Source organism: Salarias fasciatus, chromosome 10, assembly GCF_902148845.1.
Source record: "Salarias fasciatus chromosome 10, fSalaFa1.1, whole genome shotgun sequence".
In the NCBI taxonomy this organism is placed as follows: domain Eukaryota; kingdom Metazoa; phylum Chordata; class Actinopteri; order Blenniiformes; family Blenniidae; genus Salarias; species Salarias fasciatus.
In genome coordinates, this window is record NC_043754.1 from 9753606 (window position 1) to 9770176 (window position 16571).

General features: G+C 41.3%; 3 protein-coding genes across 5 annotated transcripts; 1 reads left to right on the forward strand and 2 right to left on the reverse strand.

Annotated features, from left to right (window-relative positions):
* Nucleotides 1-305: 305 nt before the first annotated feature.
* Nucleotides 306-2839, forward strand: LOC115395258 (mitochondrial uncoupling protein 2-like). The gene is made up of 8 exons (XM_030100704.1): nt 306-401; nt 505-643; nt 922-1127; nt 1331-1547; nt 1624-1821; nt 1894-1995; nt 2070-2250; nt 2360-2839. Exons 3-8 carry the CDS (start codon nt 1002-1004, stop codon nt 2472-2474), a joined length of 939 nt encoding a protein of 312 aa, XP_029956564.1. The 5' UTR covers nt 306-401; nt 505-643; nt 922-1001; the 3' UTR covers nt 2475-2839.
* On the reverse strand, nt 2642-5444 carry dnajb13 (DnaJ heat shock protein family (Hsp40) member B13). Its single transcript, XM_030100703.1, has 8 exons — nt 5375-5444; nt 5172-5275; nt 4119-4280; nt 3889-4037; nt 3656-3769; nt 3132-3245; nt 2976-3052; nt 2642-2798 (listed from the first exon to the last, which is right to left on the reverse strand). Exons 1-8 carry the CDS (start codon nt 5440-5442, stop codon nt 2642-2644), a joined length of 945 nt encoding a protein of 314 aa, XP_029956563.1. The 5' UTR covers nt 5443-5444.
* Nucleotides 5445-7000: 1556 nt separating this feature from the next.
* rab6a (RAB6A, member RAS oncogene family) lies at nt 7001-14574 on the reverse strand. Of its 3 annotated transcripts, none has more exons than XM_030100904.1 (8): nt 14260-14574; nt 11675-11733; nt 11530-11583; nt 10810-10915; nt 10494-10605; nt 9505-9598; nt 8732-8798; nt 7001-8497 (listed from the first exon to the last, which is right to left on the reverse strand). In XM_030100904.1, exons 1-8 carry the CDS (start codon nt 14327-14329, stop codon nt 8433-8435), a joined length of 627 nt encoding a protein of 208 aa, XP_029956764.1. In that variant the 5' UTR covers nt 14330-14574; the 3' UTR covers nt 7001-8432. The 3 variants fall into 3 exon arrangements, with proteins under 3 accessions (XP_029956764.1, XP_029956763.1, XP_029956762.1); XM_030100903.1 differs by lacking the exon at nt 9505-9598 and adding an exon at nt 10146-10239; XM_030100902.1 differs by lacking the exons at nt 7001-8497; nt 8732-8798; nt 9505-9598 and adding an exon at nt 9623-10239.
* Between the last annotated feature and the right edge of the window lie 1997 nt (nt 14575-16571).

A 16571-nucleotide genomic window follows, 5' to 3' on the forward strand; every position in this document is an offset into this window, starting at 1 on the left:
AAAAAAAAGATGTAAATGTTTTGCATTTTCATGCCTAAATAAACAATATAAAAAAGAAACTTAAATATTAAGACAGGAAAATTAAAGGACACCTGAAATAGATTTGCCCATGACACAACAGACAAGTACAATAACAGGTTGCTTGTGGCTCGGGCAGATTTCCAGTTGGCCCGTTTGACCAACCGGCGGGCGCAGAGATATGGTTGGGGTGCTGCCCCTCCAGGAACACATGTGCAGTGATGTAACAGCATCATGGCAGTATTTAAAACGCCGCCCCTCCTCTCCTCTCCACTGCATCCCCCTCATTCATCTCCTAAGCCTGGACCATTCATTTGAGACTTTGCTGCTTGGAGAGCGCTTTCACCCAGAATTCAACTTCATCTTTAACAAATTACCTTTTGGTACAGCATACTGTCTCAAATTATTTGAGTTTTTGGACTGTCTGTAATAATTTTAAAGTATTGTTAAATTGCAATATTAAGTAAAATTATCTCTGGTTTGCAGGATTTGGAGTATGCTCGTGAGGCTCAACACTTTTAAAAAATATTCTATGGAAAAACAAGGAAAGCTGTTTATAGCTGGGGCAAAGTTCAGTCAGAGAGACGCCTTTAGAGAATCCTGATCTCTGATTGCTACAATAAAGGTAAGCTTTTTACTTCTCTGTAAACGTTGACATGCCTAATTAAATTTTCCAGCGGTGAAAATGAAATAGTAAAGCTTGCCTAACAAGTGTGATGGTACAGAATGTACTGAACGATAGTCCTCCTTCTAGAGTCATTAAACTTCTCAAGCAATGAGAACAACTTATATAAACAGACAACACACACCGGCTGGAGGCTCCAATGATATAGTGTGAAGTAAATTAAAGTTTTTAGATAGAGTGACTGACTTTTTTTCTTTTTTTGTCTTTCTTTTTCTCAGATTCCAAAGGATCTCCTAGCCCTGTCCAAACAAAACAAGCCTTTTGATTTCTTGCATTGATCTTTAAAGAGTTTTGGAAAATGGTTGGATTTGGACCAGCAGACGTGCCTCCATCTGCAGCTGTGAAGTTTGTGGGTGCAGGAACTGCAGCCTGCATAGCCGATCTGCTCACGTTCCCTCTGGACACGGCCAAAGTGCGGCTGCAGGTAAGAACACAAAAGCTTTGTGCAGTTATAAATGTTTATCAAATGCAGAGTATTTTAATTGAATACTAAGCATATTCCATGTGATCGAATGTAAAAATGCTGATTAAGATATATAGAATGTACAAAAAGTTAAATTCTTTGTACTTTAGAGAGTTTTAAAATGTGGGAAGATGAGCCTCTCCGTTGATTTACATTCTAAACAGATCCAAGGAGAAGCCAGAGGTCCGGCAGCGACAGGAAGAAGCCCTGCAGTGAAGTACCGCGGCGTCTTCGGCACCATCTCCACCATGGTGCGCACAGAGGGACCCCGGAGTCTGTACAGCGGGCTGGTGGCAGGACTCCAGAGGCAGATGAGCTTTGCTTCTGTCCGCATTGGTCTCTACGACTCTGTGAAGCAGTTCTACACTAAAGGCTCCGACCGTGAGTATCCGCCGCCCTCCGTCCGTCCTCCACTCTCCGTCGGTCCTGCCTGGCGTTCGACCCCTCACTCTTCCAGACGCTGGCATCGGCAGCCGGCTGCTCGCTGGAGGAACCACTGGGGCCATGGCCGTCGCTGTTGCTCAGCCCACGGATGTGGTGAAAGTCCGTTTCCAGGCACAGACCAGATCTCCCGGCCTCTCCAGACGCTACTGCAGCACCATTGATGCTTACAAGACCATTGCGAAGGAAGAAGGTGTCCGAGGACTCTGGAAAGGTAGCTTGAGCTTAACATCTGGTTGATGGTCTCGTTTCTTTACAAGGAGTCTGATATGAGCCTGTCGCGCAGGTACAGCTCCAAACATCACACGCAACGCCATCGTCAACTGCACAGAGCTGGTGACGTACGACTTTATTAAGGACATGCTGATCATGTCCACTCCTCTAACAGGTGAGTGGATCCAGTTCCGTTTGGTTCAGGGCTGTGAAACGGCGGTGTTTGAACCGTCACCCTCTCATTCACAGACAACCTGCCTTGCCACTTCGTATCGGCTTTCGGCGCAGGGCTATGCACAACCATAATCGCCTCTCCTGTCGACGTCGTCAAGACGAGATACATGAACTCTGCCAGCGGACAGTACGGCAGCGTCCTGAACTGTGCCGCTGCCATGATGGCCAAAGAGGGTCCGCGGGCCTTTTATAAGGGGTACACCGTGATCAGTGCAAAAATACCTGACAATATATTATAAAAGACTATAAAATCAGCTTCCAATCAATATTCAAGCCTGATATTCCTCTGTCTTCTCTCTCTTCAGATTCATGCCTTCTTTTCTGCGCCTGGGCTCCTGGAACGTTGTGATGTTTGTAACATATGAGCAGCTCAAACGAGCCATGATGGCAGCGACTCACACTTACACAACATCAGCGTAGTTAGTCCTTACTGTCGCTCACAAGGATATGCAACTTACTTTTTCTTGCCTTCTGATGTATATTTAAATTCAAGGCATTACGGTTTGTGTCAGTGTCTGTCTTTCGCTCTCATGGTAGAGTTGCAGGCGTCAGAGATCAGATTGAGATTTATTTTTATAATGTGATCATTACTTGAATGACAACGCTTCCTTGATCAGTTGTTTCTTCTCAGCGGAGAGCTTCTCTGGAAACTGGACGTCAAAAGAAATGATGAGGTTTCCTCTCTGGGAAGGATCTTCGAACAGCGGCATTCCCTCTCCAGTCAGCACTTTTTCATATGTGGGGCTGATAAGATTAAAAAAAAAAAAAAAAAAAAAAAAAAAAAACTGCCTTCATTTCTTTTCATCACATTTTTTCTTCTCTGATAATTTGAGATGAATGATACATTAAAAGCATTATAAAAGGACACAAGTACGTATGCTTTTTGAGTGGAATACTTGTCTGAACTTAAAACTCACTTACTGCACAATGTCATTGATGGGAACACAGAGAAGCCTGCCATCTAGTGTCTGCACGTCCACAGAGAAGCCAGTCAAAGCCTGTTGGAAAGGAAATCACTGTGAAACTAAACACCATTTCTATAAACGTGACGAGTTTATGAATAAATCTGTGACTAACCATCTCCAGAGAGATCTTCAATGTGTAGATCAGGTCGTTGTGTTTTCTTTTAAACATGGGATGACTTTTCTCTCGGACTATAAACACAATATCTGCGGGGATTCTGTTTGGTCCCTGCAGGCAAAAACAAACGGAAATATCACCTTTGTTCAAATATTTCCTCTTTGATAGGAGCGTTGGAGCATATCACATTTTACAGTAATTAGCCTTTAATTGCAAATTTGAATTTAGGCGAATACAGTTTCAAATATGTTTTCTCTTTACTGTTGATTCCAAAAAAAAAGACAAAATAAAGAGCGTTCATGAACTCATGTTCCATTATTCAAGTTATAAAGAAGCCCTGAAAGCTAGCAGTACTGTCTTTTCATGAACTCTCAGAAATCAGCTGTCTGAGAGCAGCGTGAGTTGAATCAGCACCAGGGACAGCTCTACAGGCCTGGACTGGCCACGACACACATTAACTGACAAACAATGGGAGACAATAAAGTTGTATTATTCAAACGTTGCTGAAATAGTTCACTTACCTGATCTCCCTCCTTGAAGAAAACCACTTGTGTGCCTTCCCTCCATCCAGGCTTCACGTCTATGGACAGGATTTTGTCTTTGATACTCGACGTGTGTCCGTCTTCATTCATAACCTGACAAACACAATCAGCAGTTGTATCAACATTTATTGGATGCAATAACACTGAAAGAGAACATAACATAGGAATGATACAGCCAGTCAAACATGAGAATCACATGCAGGAGCTCTTACCCTGCGACATATCTTGATTTTCTTGGTGCACCCATGAAATAGATCATCCAGGGACAGGTGAAGGTCTCTCTCTATGGGTGGGTCCTGTGTTTTCACCACTCCTGGCTGCAGCCCACCAAACTGCAGCGGTGCATCATTAGTGTAGAAGTCTAGAGAAGAAATGGTGATTAATGGAGCCAGTGGGATCTGAGGAGTCAGGGTCAGTCTGCAGTCCGACCGTGTTCTCTTACCAGCAAACGGGTTGTCGCCTCCGAAAAACTGCCTGAAGGTTTTCTCTGGTTTTCCATGGTAAACATATTTGGATGACCAAGCCCCACCGCTGCCGTGCTCCAGCGGGATGCCGCCCTTCAGACCCTCCTCACCAAACTTATCATAGGTCGCCTTTTTCCGAGCTGTCATGAACAAAGATTATGTTCTAGACTAGAGACATACCACCAGGAAATACTGCTAAAATACAGAAGAACAGGAATTTTAATTAAGAATGAATCACTTTGCAGATCCAGTTTAATTGGCTAAAGGTTGTTTTGAAGAAGAAAACAACATTTTATGACAGCATTAAGTGTTTGCATGCAGGTCAGTTTTGAAGTTACGGTAATTTAATAGAATTTTCTGCTTTCAAGACTTGGAGGAGTTGTGTCACTGCTAATACATGTTTGTGTTGTTCAATTTACTTCTAATTCTTCAGACAAAATACCCCAAAAATTTGCAGCATATTTAAAAACAATGAAATCAGCAAAAAGTTTAATTTTGGGGGCAATAATCTATCTTAACTTTGACCTTGGACAGGCATTGATAATATAGCAATTGACTGAAGGCCACAGTTCTAAATACTATCCAGCCCTTTTTTTGACTTTAATTGCCCCGGATGGTTTTTTTTTTCAAGCTTCCTATTATCAAGCTTCTACAAATTCATACAATCAGCTCGTTTTTTCTTCATTCGTTTCCTCTTCCTTATATCCCTGCTACAAATTTTAGATACCAAACCACATATCCAGACCCCCAGTAACCATACAAAGAAGAAAAAGAAGAGTGACAGGATATTATGCCAAAATAACACACATTCTAAACCAAATAAATGAAAAAAATAATTTAAACTGATTGGAAATCATTTTCGGAAATATTTCTTTAAGAGATAAGAGAGCGAGATTAAGAGATGTTGGATTTTCAATCATATTTTGGCTAAAATGTCTCATTCTCTCTCCCTTCGGGCACACTATAGAAAGTAAAATAATATCTACCCCTTAGAGTTTACTGCCACAACACTAGTATTACTTTGTACTTACGATCGCTCAGAACCTCGTAGGCCTCCCCGAGCTGGGAGAACTTCTCTGAGCTTCCAGGCTCCCTGTTTTTGCTCGGGTGAAACTTCAAGGCGAGGCGTCGGTATCTTTGAGGAGAACCGAGCGGCCGGTTACAACGAGCACAAAACACACAAACAGCTGCTTCACCAGAACCCGAACCCCGAACCCGAACCCGAACAACTTACGCCTTTTTTATGTCGGCATCCGTTGCGTGTCTGTTTATTTCCAGGGTCTTGTAGTAATCGCTGGCCATTATTGAACACTCAGCACGCCGGGAGCAGCAAAGTTTACATTTGTTTCCATGGTAATGGATGATTGGAAACTCTCGCGAGATTTTGTACAAAATCACTGCAAATAAAACGAACTTTATTTCTACATTCAAAAAGAATAAATTGTAAGGTTTGAAGCATTAAAAAAAATTTAATAACTGTGGCGCTCATATTGTGATGTGATTTATTTTTAATGTTTGACTAAAACCATATTAAAACTCTAAAAGACTGGAAATTCTTTAGTTTATATAGAATACGTATCTTTGCTCATGTCATTGTTTCATCAAATGTTACCCTTTTTATGTGCAATCATATTTCGATGTGCAATATCATGTTTTAATGTCAGAGAAGAAAACCAAATAGAAAACTTGATTATGTTGTCCCTTTTTTAGACAAACAAAATCTAGAGTTTACGCCATTAAATAATTAAAAAAAAAAAAAAAAAAAACAGAAGCAAAGCTATTTCAGCGCAGCTATATTAAAACATGCAATATCAAGTTTTGTATCCAGTTCACATGAACATGCTATTTTACCAAGTTAACGACTGATACTTTTTTCATATTGAATTTTTTTGTCAAGAATTATGACTGAATTTCTGTTTGTGAGTAGGCTACATAAAGTCACCTAATTATTTTTTTTTTCCATTTAACTCAGCGTGATCACTGTTTGATCTTAGAAGACAAAAGAGAAAAAAAGATCTTAGATTACCAAAAAAAAAAAAAAGTTTTGTTGGGTCACATTAAAAAAAAGAAACTTGCAGGTTGTGATAACTGACCCTGAAAGCTAGAGGCAGCAGTACTGTATGCCTTACCTAGGGCTGAACAATATATCGTTATCATATTGATATCGCGATATGAACATTCAGGACATTAGTTTCTCAAAATCAACGATATCAAGATTTCCCCTGTTTGCCCTGCATGTCAGCTCGCTCATGCACAGGTAAGGCCAGGCAACCACAAACCTCGTTTACTGGTTGACAGCTGATGGCAGAGGGCGGCTGCAGAATCTGCACAAACAAGTTTGGTGGTAGTGGCAGTGAGTTCTCATAAATAAAACTGCATTTTTTTACATCCTTTAGTATTATGTTTTTATTTTTCTGAAAAATGCTTAACTTTCACTGAATCCATTGTAATATATCGTATCGATATCGAGATATCTGGCATGGATATCGAGATATGAAATTTTGCCCATATCGTTCAGCCCTAGCCTTACCTATTCAGTATGCATGCAATCAGCAATGAAGATGAATGCAGAGTACCTGATGATTGGGATGAGTTTCTGTGCAGTTCCTCTGTATTTTGCATGAGATTTGAGGGCAATAATGAATGCAACAGCAGTATTATGAAAAAAAAAAAAAAAAATTTCAATTTTTCCAACACAGTAACTGCAGACTTCCAGGCAGAATGACATGTTGGATTGGTGTTCAAGGACCAGGTTATGTTTTGGAGCTGGGATTGGCTACATCCAGTATAACAACATACTGAACTTACTGTTCACTTGTTCAACTTCTCAGCTTTCAAAAACATTTTGGTCGTTTCAAGCAGCGGTGACAAATGTACTTTTATTCTTCCATTTTAAAACCATTCCAGACAGAAACGTTAAGGACTACTATGCTATACATGTCAGACTCTCCTCAATAAGTTCACACAGAAATTGCACAATATTATCAATATGATCAAACTCCCACTGAGAGGAAACAGCAGACACACTCTACTGATTCTGTTAAAGGTGGTCCAGATGGATGCATATATTCATTAGCGATTCAAAACTCCATACCGAGTGCGATGATATTAACAGCCATAAAAAAGAAACATGAATCCAAAAGAAATAAATATTACAAGTCATTGTGGATTAAATACACATGTAGAATGATCACTAACAAAAGATCAATGCCAAAAATAAAAACAAAGAAAAAAAAAATCTTTAATCTCGTTTATAAAGATGATCGCAAACTTAACTAGATAAACCCAAAACCAAGGAAGCCCTCTACATACAATTTACCCTCCAAAGGTATGTATCGCCTTATCTAATGTTTCTGATGGGTTTCATGTAAAAATCCTCCTCAAATACTACCATCAAATAGTTGTAATCTATGATATCTGCAGTCCATAAGGAAAAATAATTAAAGATCTAGTCAAATAAAAAAAATAAAGAGAGAGTAGAAAATGGAAGCCAAGGTAAAAATAAAACCATCTCTAAAAAGACTTGGGGAAGATGGAGGACGGTGATGTGGACAGTGCAGCCGTGTGGTGTGTGTGTGTGGTGCTGGTTTGGTATCGTGCGGTTGCTGCGTCCTGCGGGACGATGGTGACTGCTGGTACAGGCACCTCAACCCTCAACATGAGTTTACCACGAACACTTCGGGGGTGTAAACGAGTCAAGACGAGTGTTTGCTGATAACCTTTGACACAACTTTTCGCCACCAGATATTCAAAAATAATAATAAAAAAAAAACAATTTAAAAACAGACCACTTTTAACACAGCTTGTCGTGAATCCTTCCCTATCACTTGGAAATGCGGCACAAATTAAGTTGACTGATAAATGCATACGAGAGCCACGTTGTGCTTATTAAGCTTAAAGCAATACAGGAGTTTCCAAAAGATATTGACACTCTTAAAACACACACATCATTCAGTTTGGTTGATAAATCTGGTATCGTCTGATACCAACTACCCCAAAGTGACTCATCACTCTTGTACCACCGTCTAGATGCCGGAAACAAACGACTAGAGAGCTCAACAGACGGCCGAGCTGTAAATACTCGCTGCGTATGTGTGTTACAGTGCAAATATTCAATTAAAGTGATTTATGACTATCAGAGCAGTTTTTTCCCACAATGACAAGAATAAAATGGATGTAGTGTTCTCTGGCAGACCCGGGAACTGAAGCTTGGGGGGGGGGGGGGGCAGTGAGGGGGAATATACAGGAAAGCCAAAACGGATTTCAGAAGCAGCCGTGACAAGGCCGGGACATTAGCAGGAACAGGCTCCTTCACTGGTGGGCTGCTCTGGCGGCTTCTCCAGCTTAATGTCGATCACTGAGGAGGAGGAGGAGTTAAGGAACTTCACAGAGAGACAGAGGACAGGCTGTGATTCTTCAAAACATTCATATCAACCACAAAATTTCACTAGCTGGTTGCGTCTGATTAGACAATTTCACAATTTCACTCACAACATGAGTGAGCCACTGTGGCAACAGATTTATAAAAAAGGGCCGTGATGTGAGGAAGCAGGATCTCCTGGTTCATTCCTGACGTGCACACAAAGGATACTGTCCTCTCTACTCTTGTCCTGTGTGGTGTCCATGCCGGGGAGGGCGGCCGCCACGCGGCGGAAGAGCTGCAGGGAAAGAGAGGCCAGACGCATTCTGTCAGAAGCGGAGTCGACTCGGAGCACGATGACAGAGTGAGACCGAGCCGGCGTGCTGGATATAATCCTATTGGATGATTTAGCATAAGGTCCACTTGAAGCTTAACGCAGAGAAATAGGCCTATCACAGCTTCTCCGGGGTATCGCATCAAGCAGCTTGTGTTGAAGCTGCAGCAAGGTCATATTTCTGTGCTTTGCAAGTGGCTTGAGAAGAGGATGTAGCTGTGATTTACTATCTGACGATGACAGAGCTCAGAGGATTTTGAGTGGTTGATGAATCTTCATGGGATTTCAAGAAAGATGACGATGCTGAATATGTTCACTTCCCATTAAACAGCATCTGATTGGGCTAGACGTGCAAATTTCAAGGCTGTAATAATGCTAATTTTGTGGTAATTAGTGCAATGTAGGTTGTTTTCAAACTCTGACCCCCCTCAATAAAGCTTTGTTAAAAAAAAAAAAAACAAAAAAACAAACACATGGGCCAATGTGAATCTGAACGGGTGGGAAAGAGTTTGTAAAACAAATGCATTCATGACCAGAGGAAGGTGACGTTTAGAGCACACCTCTATGCACGCATGCGTGTGTGAAATAGAAACCAATCAGAAGATAGCATGAGCACTATGAACGCGCACACACACACACACACACACACACGGAGGTGCACACGCTCTACCTGTTTCACATTGTAGCCTGTCTTTGCACTTGTTTCAATAAACAGAACATTCATCTCTTTCGCTCTTTGCTCTCCCTCCTCTGTGGTTATCTGTCTGTGATGAGCCAAAAGTCACCGCGAACAACACAGAACACAACCACCGGGACAAACACAAGCACACACACACGTATACAGACACCGCCACAGACATAAAGACAAGGGGGAAAAACAAACAAAAAAAAAAAAGAGACTGATTATATTGAAGTGTTTTTGCAAGTCGTGCCCCTTCCTGTTGCTGCTGCCACCGGTGCTCAACACCAAAAGCCTCCCGTCCCTCTTTGAGACTGATCAATTCAATTCCGGTCGCAAACTAAAAACATCATGATTTCGGGAAACAAAACTTTCTGGCTGCAAAAGAAAAACAGAGCAGCTGCATGAAGCAGCCTCTTCCAGCCCAGTAAGTTAATTATAATTATTACACTCAAACTTACTGAGTGTTTGATGAAGGAAATACTGCCACAGCTGCTTCTCGTGTTGTTTGTTGTCCATTTTAATGAATCAAAAACTCCAGCCTCTGTTTTCGGAGGGGGACTTTTGGAGCTGGAGCTCGGGCGGCAGCATCTGCAGCAGGACCGCGGAGCACGACTCTCACACACTCTTACCTGCTTCACGTTGTAGCCCGCTTTTGCACTAGTCTCAATAAACATAACATTTAGTTCTTTGGCTTTCCGCTCACCCTCTTCAATAGATACTTGCCTGTGGTAGATAAGGGGAGTTACAAAGGGAAGGTGCACAGCGAGAAACAAAACAAGTCCATGTGAGAGGTGACGAAAATGCATCAAACAGCAGAAAATCCAGATGAAACGGTCAGAGGTATCGACTGCTTCAGGAAGTGTGGAGGAACTTTGCACCGACTGACCAGCGGTAACAATCAATGACTTCATTGGCAAGTTCTCAATACAGAGCCTCCTTCAGGAAGGCAGGGAGGCGGACGACTGGCGACAGTTTACCTTTTGTCAGCAAGGTCCGTCTTGTTTCCCACCAGCATGATAATGACGTCGCTCCCTCGTTCCGTTCTCACATCGTCGATCCACTTTGTGGTTTGCTGGAAAGAGTTGACGTCTGGAGGAGACACAAAGGGAAAGACGGGAGGAAAGCGTCAGTATTCAGGAGATGAGAAGCTTCAGCTGAGAGAACGGTTTGTGAATCCTGCTTTCTGAATCAAAGAGTGTATTAACTTTTCTCATTTTTTTCTTCTAAACATCCAGAAACACGGATCACATGTCGGTGAAGGGAAACGTCCCGGCGGGGCCGTTATCCACCTACTTGTGATGTCGTACACGACGACAGCAGCGGCAGAGTCTCTGATGTAACTTGGGATGAGGCTACGAAATCGCTCCTGCCCCGCCGTGTCCCACAGCTGCAACCTGATCTGCGGGGCGGGAAGGGGGACGGGGATGATAGAAAGAATAAAAGGAAAAAACAGGAGAAAAAAAAAATAAAAAACAAACAGAAGGGATGTAAATAAATCGAGAAAAAAAAAAAAGACAAATGAGGTAAGTCAAAGTGACAAAACGTCAACTGAAAAGGAAACTAAATAAAGTCAAGACTAATGAGAGAGAGGAGAGAGAGTCGTGCATGCAGGTAGTGAATGATCTCCAGAGAGAGCAAAGCTGTCTGGGCCTGGGGGGGAAAGAAATAATCACCCTTCACTTGTCATCAACCATCCTCTTGATCAAGTAAGGTGTTTCATTTCAAAAGAGTGATGAGAGAGTAGATGGAGGGGCAGGAGAGAGAGGAAGAAAACTGGTGTTGTGAGGGAGGAAACAAACAGAGAAAGGGAGGACTGTCCACGTGGACACAGCGTCCTGATTATGGCTCGAGGCAGTATAAAAGCCGTGTGTTCAGAAACAGCGGAACTCGGGCGTTGAAAGGAACAAAGACACGATCCTGTCAGAAGTTAGTCCTCCTTCAACCGTCTGAAAGAGTTTAAGACAGGAGCAACAAACAGGGCTGATTTACTGCTGGTGATAAAAACAAACTTACTGTTCTGTCTTCAAGGTACATGGTTTTTGACAGGAAATCTATTCCTATTGTGGCCTGCAAATGGAAAACAATCAGTCAAACATTCACATCTTCAGAAAGCACGAATGAATATAGCGGAATGATGATGAATTAACAGGAGCCTCACTTGGTAAGTATTGTCGAAGCTGTCATACATGAACCTGGTGATCAGCGAAGTCTTTCCCACTGAAACACACAAAGAGCAACAATTACACTTTCGCCACAGTTTTGGAGGTTTGTAAGAATAATGTGACTTTGAAGAGGGCTGAAACTAAGAAGTCACTAATTTATTGATGAACTTCCAAATTCTATCCTGCATTATTTAACGTTTTCAATCATTCCGGTCTGTAAACTTGAATCCGCAGAGGTGACTTGTCATTCTGGCTCATTTGCTATCCAAAACGCAGATTTAAATTCATATGTCACATTTAAAAAAAAAACAAACAAAAAGAAAAATCCCAGCATTTTCATGCTCATGAACATGTAGCCAGGAGCTGTTTGACCTTCTGTCTTTATAAACAACTTCACAGAGTTCTGAAATTATGAATACAGTCAATTAATTTTAATTTGTTCGGCGAAGTGGCTAATAAACCAACACATTTACCACAAAATGCAAACACCATGGGATAAATAAGATGACAAAAGATTGGCAAATACAGATTACTCAAACAGATTTGTCTCAGCTTCCTGTGATGAAATGCGTGTCGTGTTGGATGACCTTTGAACCTCACAAGCTGTCACACTTACAGATGAGTCATCGATGATGCCAAGATGCTTACACACAAACCGGCCTGACTACTGAATACTTGTTTATGGGGAAATCATGTTTTTATACAACATAACAAGATACATTACTGTCTCTGTGTCTGACAAACCAACACCAAGCGAAATCTAAACTGTTCAAAAGCCACAGATTGGCGGAAATTGAGAAACAACTGGTGCTGGAAACCAACTTCCTCATTCTTTTTCTTGAGGTTGTTGATTTGATTTAGTCTTGAACTGACTTGCTTTGGGGATTTTTTGCGCTCGAGTGTTCTGAAAATGAATAGTATTTATCAAACAATACTGGAGTCTTTGCAAAAAGTAGCTCAGAAATTGTAAGAAATGTTCTTTTAGTTATGCGCATATGTAATAGTATAATATTTGTTTATCACGAGTGCACAGAACGACTCTCCTACTCGCTCTGAGCACTCACAAAGTTCTCACTGCCTCAGACTGTTTTTTCCAGCTCGAGTTACATTATCAGTTACAACGTACATCCAGGAGTGGTGACTCCGCTGAAGCCAACACTGCTGTTTACAAGACTACAGGAAGCCACAGCTGATCCCACAAACACAAAGTCTGTCTTATCTATTCGAGGATACACCACCTGAATAAATTTGCTCATTTTGAGACATTTCTTTTGCTCTCCTTTTACTCAGACTAAACACAAACACAATCAACAAAAACAGAATTGTGACTGTTTTTGATGGTTCTTTCAGAATTGAAGATATGGCTCCATACTAAAAAGAGCAGTTAATTTATTGCTCACTACTTCAAAGAGTCATCTTATGTTACAATATAAAAAAAAAAAAATCCTTGGATCTATGAGATTAGGTTCATAGATTTGATGTTTTCATTTCGGTGACTTCAGAGTTCCTATTGTTCAAGACTTCCACAATACCATCAAGCACCATCACACAACCATGAATAAAACAATGTGCTGCGTATGAGGATTCTTTCATAACCTGTCATCACTGGAGTTTTTGTTAAAAGTTTGACAGTGTTGTCGTATCGATGTAATATGGGCGACTAAATTCCTTTGTTATACAATATATCAGTAGCAACAATAGGTGTGATGTGCATACCAATGATACCACAAAGACAGTGTGGGCTTGGCAGATACATCAAATACCAACATCACGCTAGAAACCGGTCTCTCCCATCTAACAGCATTCAAGGAGAAAAAAATATGCAAATACTAATTGTGCATGATATTTCAGACTCATCTCTGACTCTATTTTAGAGCGCAGAACAACTAAATGCTATTGTGAATCACTCTACACCTTCACTTTCAAGCCACACAAATTACTGTTAGCTCCAGGCCTTCACTTGACAGACCGCCCGGCCTCCTTCCATCCGAGAGCACCCTGTGATTGCAATGAGGCTGTAAAGTTAAAACAAGCATTGAGATTGTAGGAATGCTGCTCGGTAACTTCAGGTAGCTGCGAATTGCCGGGATAGAAACACTGATTCATGTCTAAGGTTTGAGGTATCAATGTCCTGCGCACAGCATTAAATTCGACACATTCATATGAAACCAAACGCATCGTCTATTGGTAGCTGCAGCCTGTATAAAGAAATCACCACAGCCACTGACACAAAAGGTAAATTAGTCTGGCTCTTCAATGATTAACACTCAGTTAACTGTATATTAGCGATCTTATTTCAGCCCTGTGGTTTTTATGCTACACCGGTAAGCTAAGAATAGACGCCCAACGTTCAAAGCCCATGAAAAAATAAATCATACTTGTGTGTATCCAGTGCGGATATGAAGCTGGTGAACAAGTTACGTGTCGCAATGCTAACTACTCCTGAGCCAAGTTTAACGATATGCGGCTAGCGTTAGCTAGCTACGAGCTTCACGACGGATATCACTTCTCAAGTCACCAAACTCCCGTCTTAGCTTCAAATCAGACTCAGTAGCTTAGAGATTGTTAGTGTGCGACTTACCACTCTGTTCCCCGAGAAAGACCAGCTTGAATTTCCTCAGAGGGTTCCCGAAGTCTCCGGCCGCAGACATGACGATACTTTGAGGGAGCTCCCAGCTAATGCCAGCTAACCAGCCGGGATCCGTAACGTTTCACCGGTGTGTAGGACCCTCTCTCGCAGGCCGCCCCTGGTATGATGTGCTCGACAGCTGCTACTCTAAGCCTCGAGGTACCTTGGAATAACTCTTTCTAACTACTGGTTACAAGTTAGCATCGCCCTCAGTTCTGTGACATGTCCAACAGAGAGCCACCCGGGCTGCTTCTTCGTGGGAGTAAACAGTGCTGGTCAGGGCGGGTTTACCTGTAATGTCGCCCCCTACCGGCGGAGAAAATAACCGGCTATAAACAATAGCAGCTGCGAGGCAGAAACACACATGGATACGTTTAAGACTGCTTTGATTTCTGTTCAGCTTTCACCTAAACATTATCATTAAACAGAAAGCTGCAGAGGAAAACAAACGAGACCGGTGGTTTAAAAGGAATGATGTGTTTTAAAAGTCCTCAAGGGGGCGCACTCACATTACAACCAATGCTTTACACACTCGGTTTTTTTTAGAAGAGAATAGAAAAACTTGATTAATCCGAGGGAAATTATTTTACAGTGTTTCTTCTTACATATTAAATAGAACATAAAATTCAAATATCAAATATGATGGGATAAAAATAAACAAGTAATATTAGTCATTAATATGTGAAAGGCATAAAGGTGATGAATATGGTGGACCTGCACAGTAAGTAATATAAGCATGGAAAGAATGAAAATGATAAAAACACACACAAAAAAATGCTTTTTGCAACGAGGATTTATAGTCTTGAGGCCTCAGGAAGGAAGGATTTCCTGTGGCGCTTTGTAGAAAACATCATGGACAGGCTGAGACAAATTGCTCTGGATGTACCTCAGTTTAGACCATATCATCCTCTTTTATGAAATTCCAGCTGTCATAAGTCTTAACTGTTTTAGAACGTTTCTGCCAAATGGTTGAAGAAATCATTATTGTTTTAATTGCGTTTGCATCCATCAAACCCACAAGTGTATTTTCTAACATTTTGGAGACACACATGTTCTGCTCAGATCCATCTCTTGTTGTTTGCTTCAATTCAGTGCTTTAAAATTTATGTGTGTTGGAGACCACCTTTGGCTCCTCGTTTTTGCATAACACCTGGAACATTTTTCAAATGACCCTCCCACCCCAACCTAAAAAATAAATAAAAATTTCCAGTCAGTTTTGGACTGAAGAGGTCAGGTTTTGTTTTGCTGCAGGCTTCAGATAGACTTTGTTGTTCAGGGAGGAGCACTGTGAGGCATCACCCCAACGTTCACACATGCAAGCACATAGTTGCTATTTATATACTGTGTTTCACAGACAATTGTTCAACACAGAGCCAGCTGGCAAAGCTTGTTTTTGTGAACAAATAGAAATCACAGTTGTGGGTAGCAGCCTATAGGCGTGAACGTGGAAGTCGAACTAGTTCGCTTTAATATGACACACTCTAAAAATGGGATTATGCCACGATGTTTACAAGAGGCACTGCTGCTCATGTTGATGGCTCGTGACCTCCAGATCTTTGAACAGCTGCTGTCTTGAGCGCCTCAGCCCTCAGGCACCACACAAGGTGACTTATTCACTTACCCATCCAGAGACAGATGTACAACCGTTTTTTTAAATTAATGTTTTCCACTCAATACTGACTTGATGATTTGGACAAATTCTGTAAAAATCAATCATCTTACAATTTTCAAGCCAGTTTTGTAACACAAAAGCTAACCATGCGGTATTAACTGTTCAAAACATTCAAGCAGTTGCTGAAAGTAAATGTATAGATTTGTTTGCTTCATGTACTAGTTCTATTTTTAAAAAATTACATAGGAATGTAACTGAAGGTATAATAAAGAAGGTATGAGAGGATCTTCTTCCTCATATCCTTTCAGAAAAGGACAGGAAATGAGGAAATGGGTATAAGGACCTCGAGAGGAATGAAGCTTTGACCTGGGAAATGATGTCCTGCTTTTCTTTATGTGAAGGCTACTGTTTGTTCGTGTGTGAAAATGTCCACCGGGCATTTGTGATTACAAAAATGTTTATGGATAATTTCATGTAGCTACCCCTCAAAAACTGCATGCATTGAAAAACGACAGAATATAGAGATTGTAATGAAAAGTACACAGAAATAATTTTGTGTCCAGCTCGAAGGTAAACCCTGTACTGAGTCTGTGGAATGCACATAGACTGTGTTTAAAGGATTTGCAGATAGACCTTTGAAGCTCCAAAATCA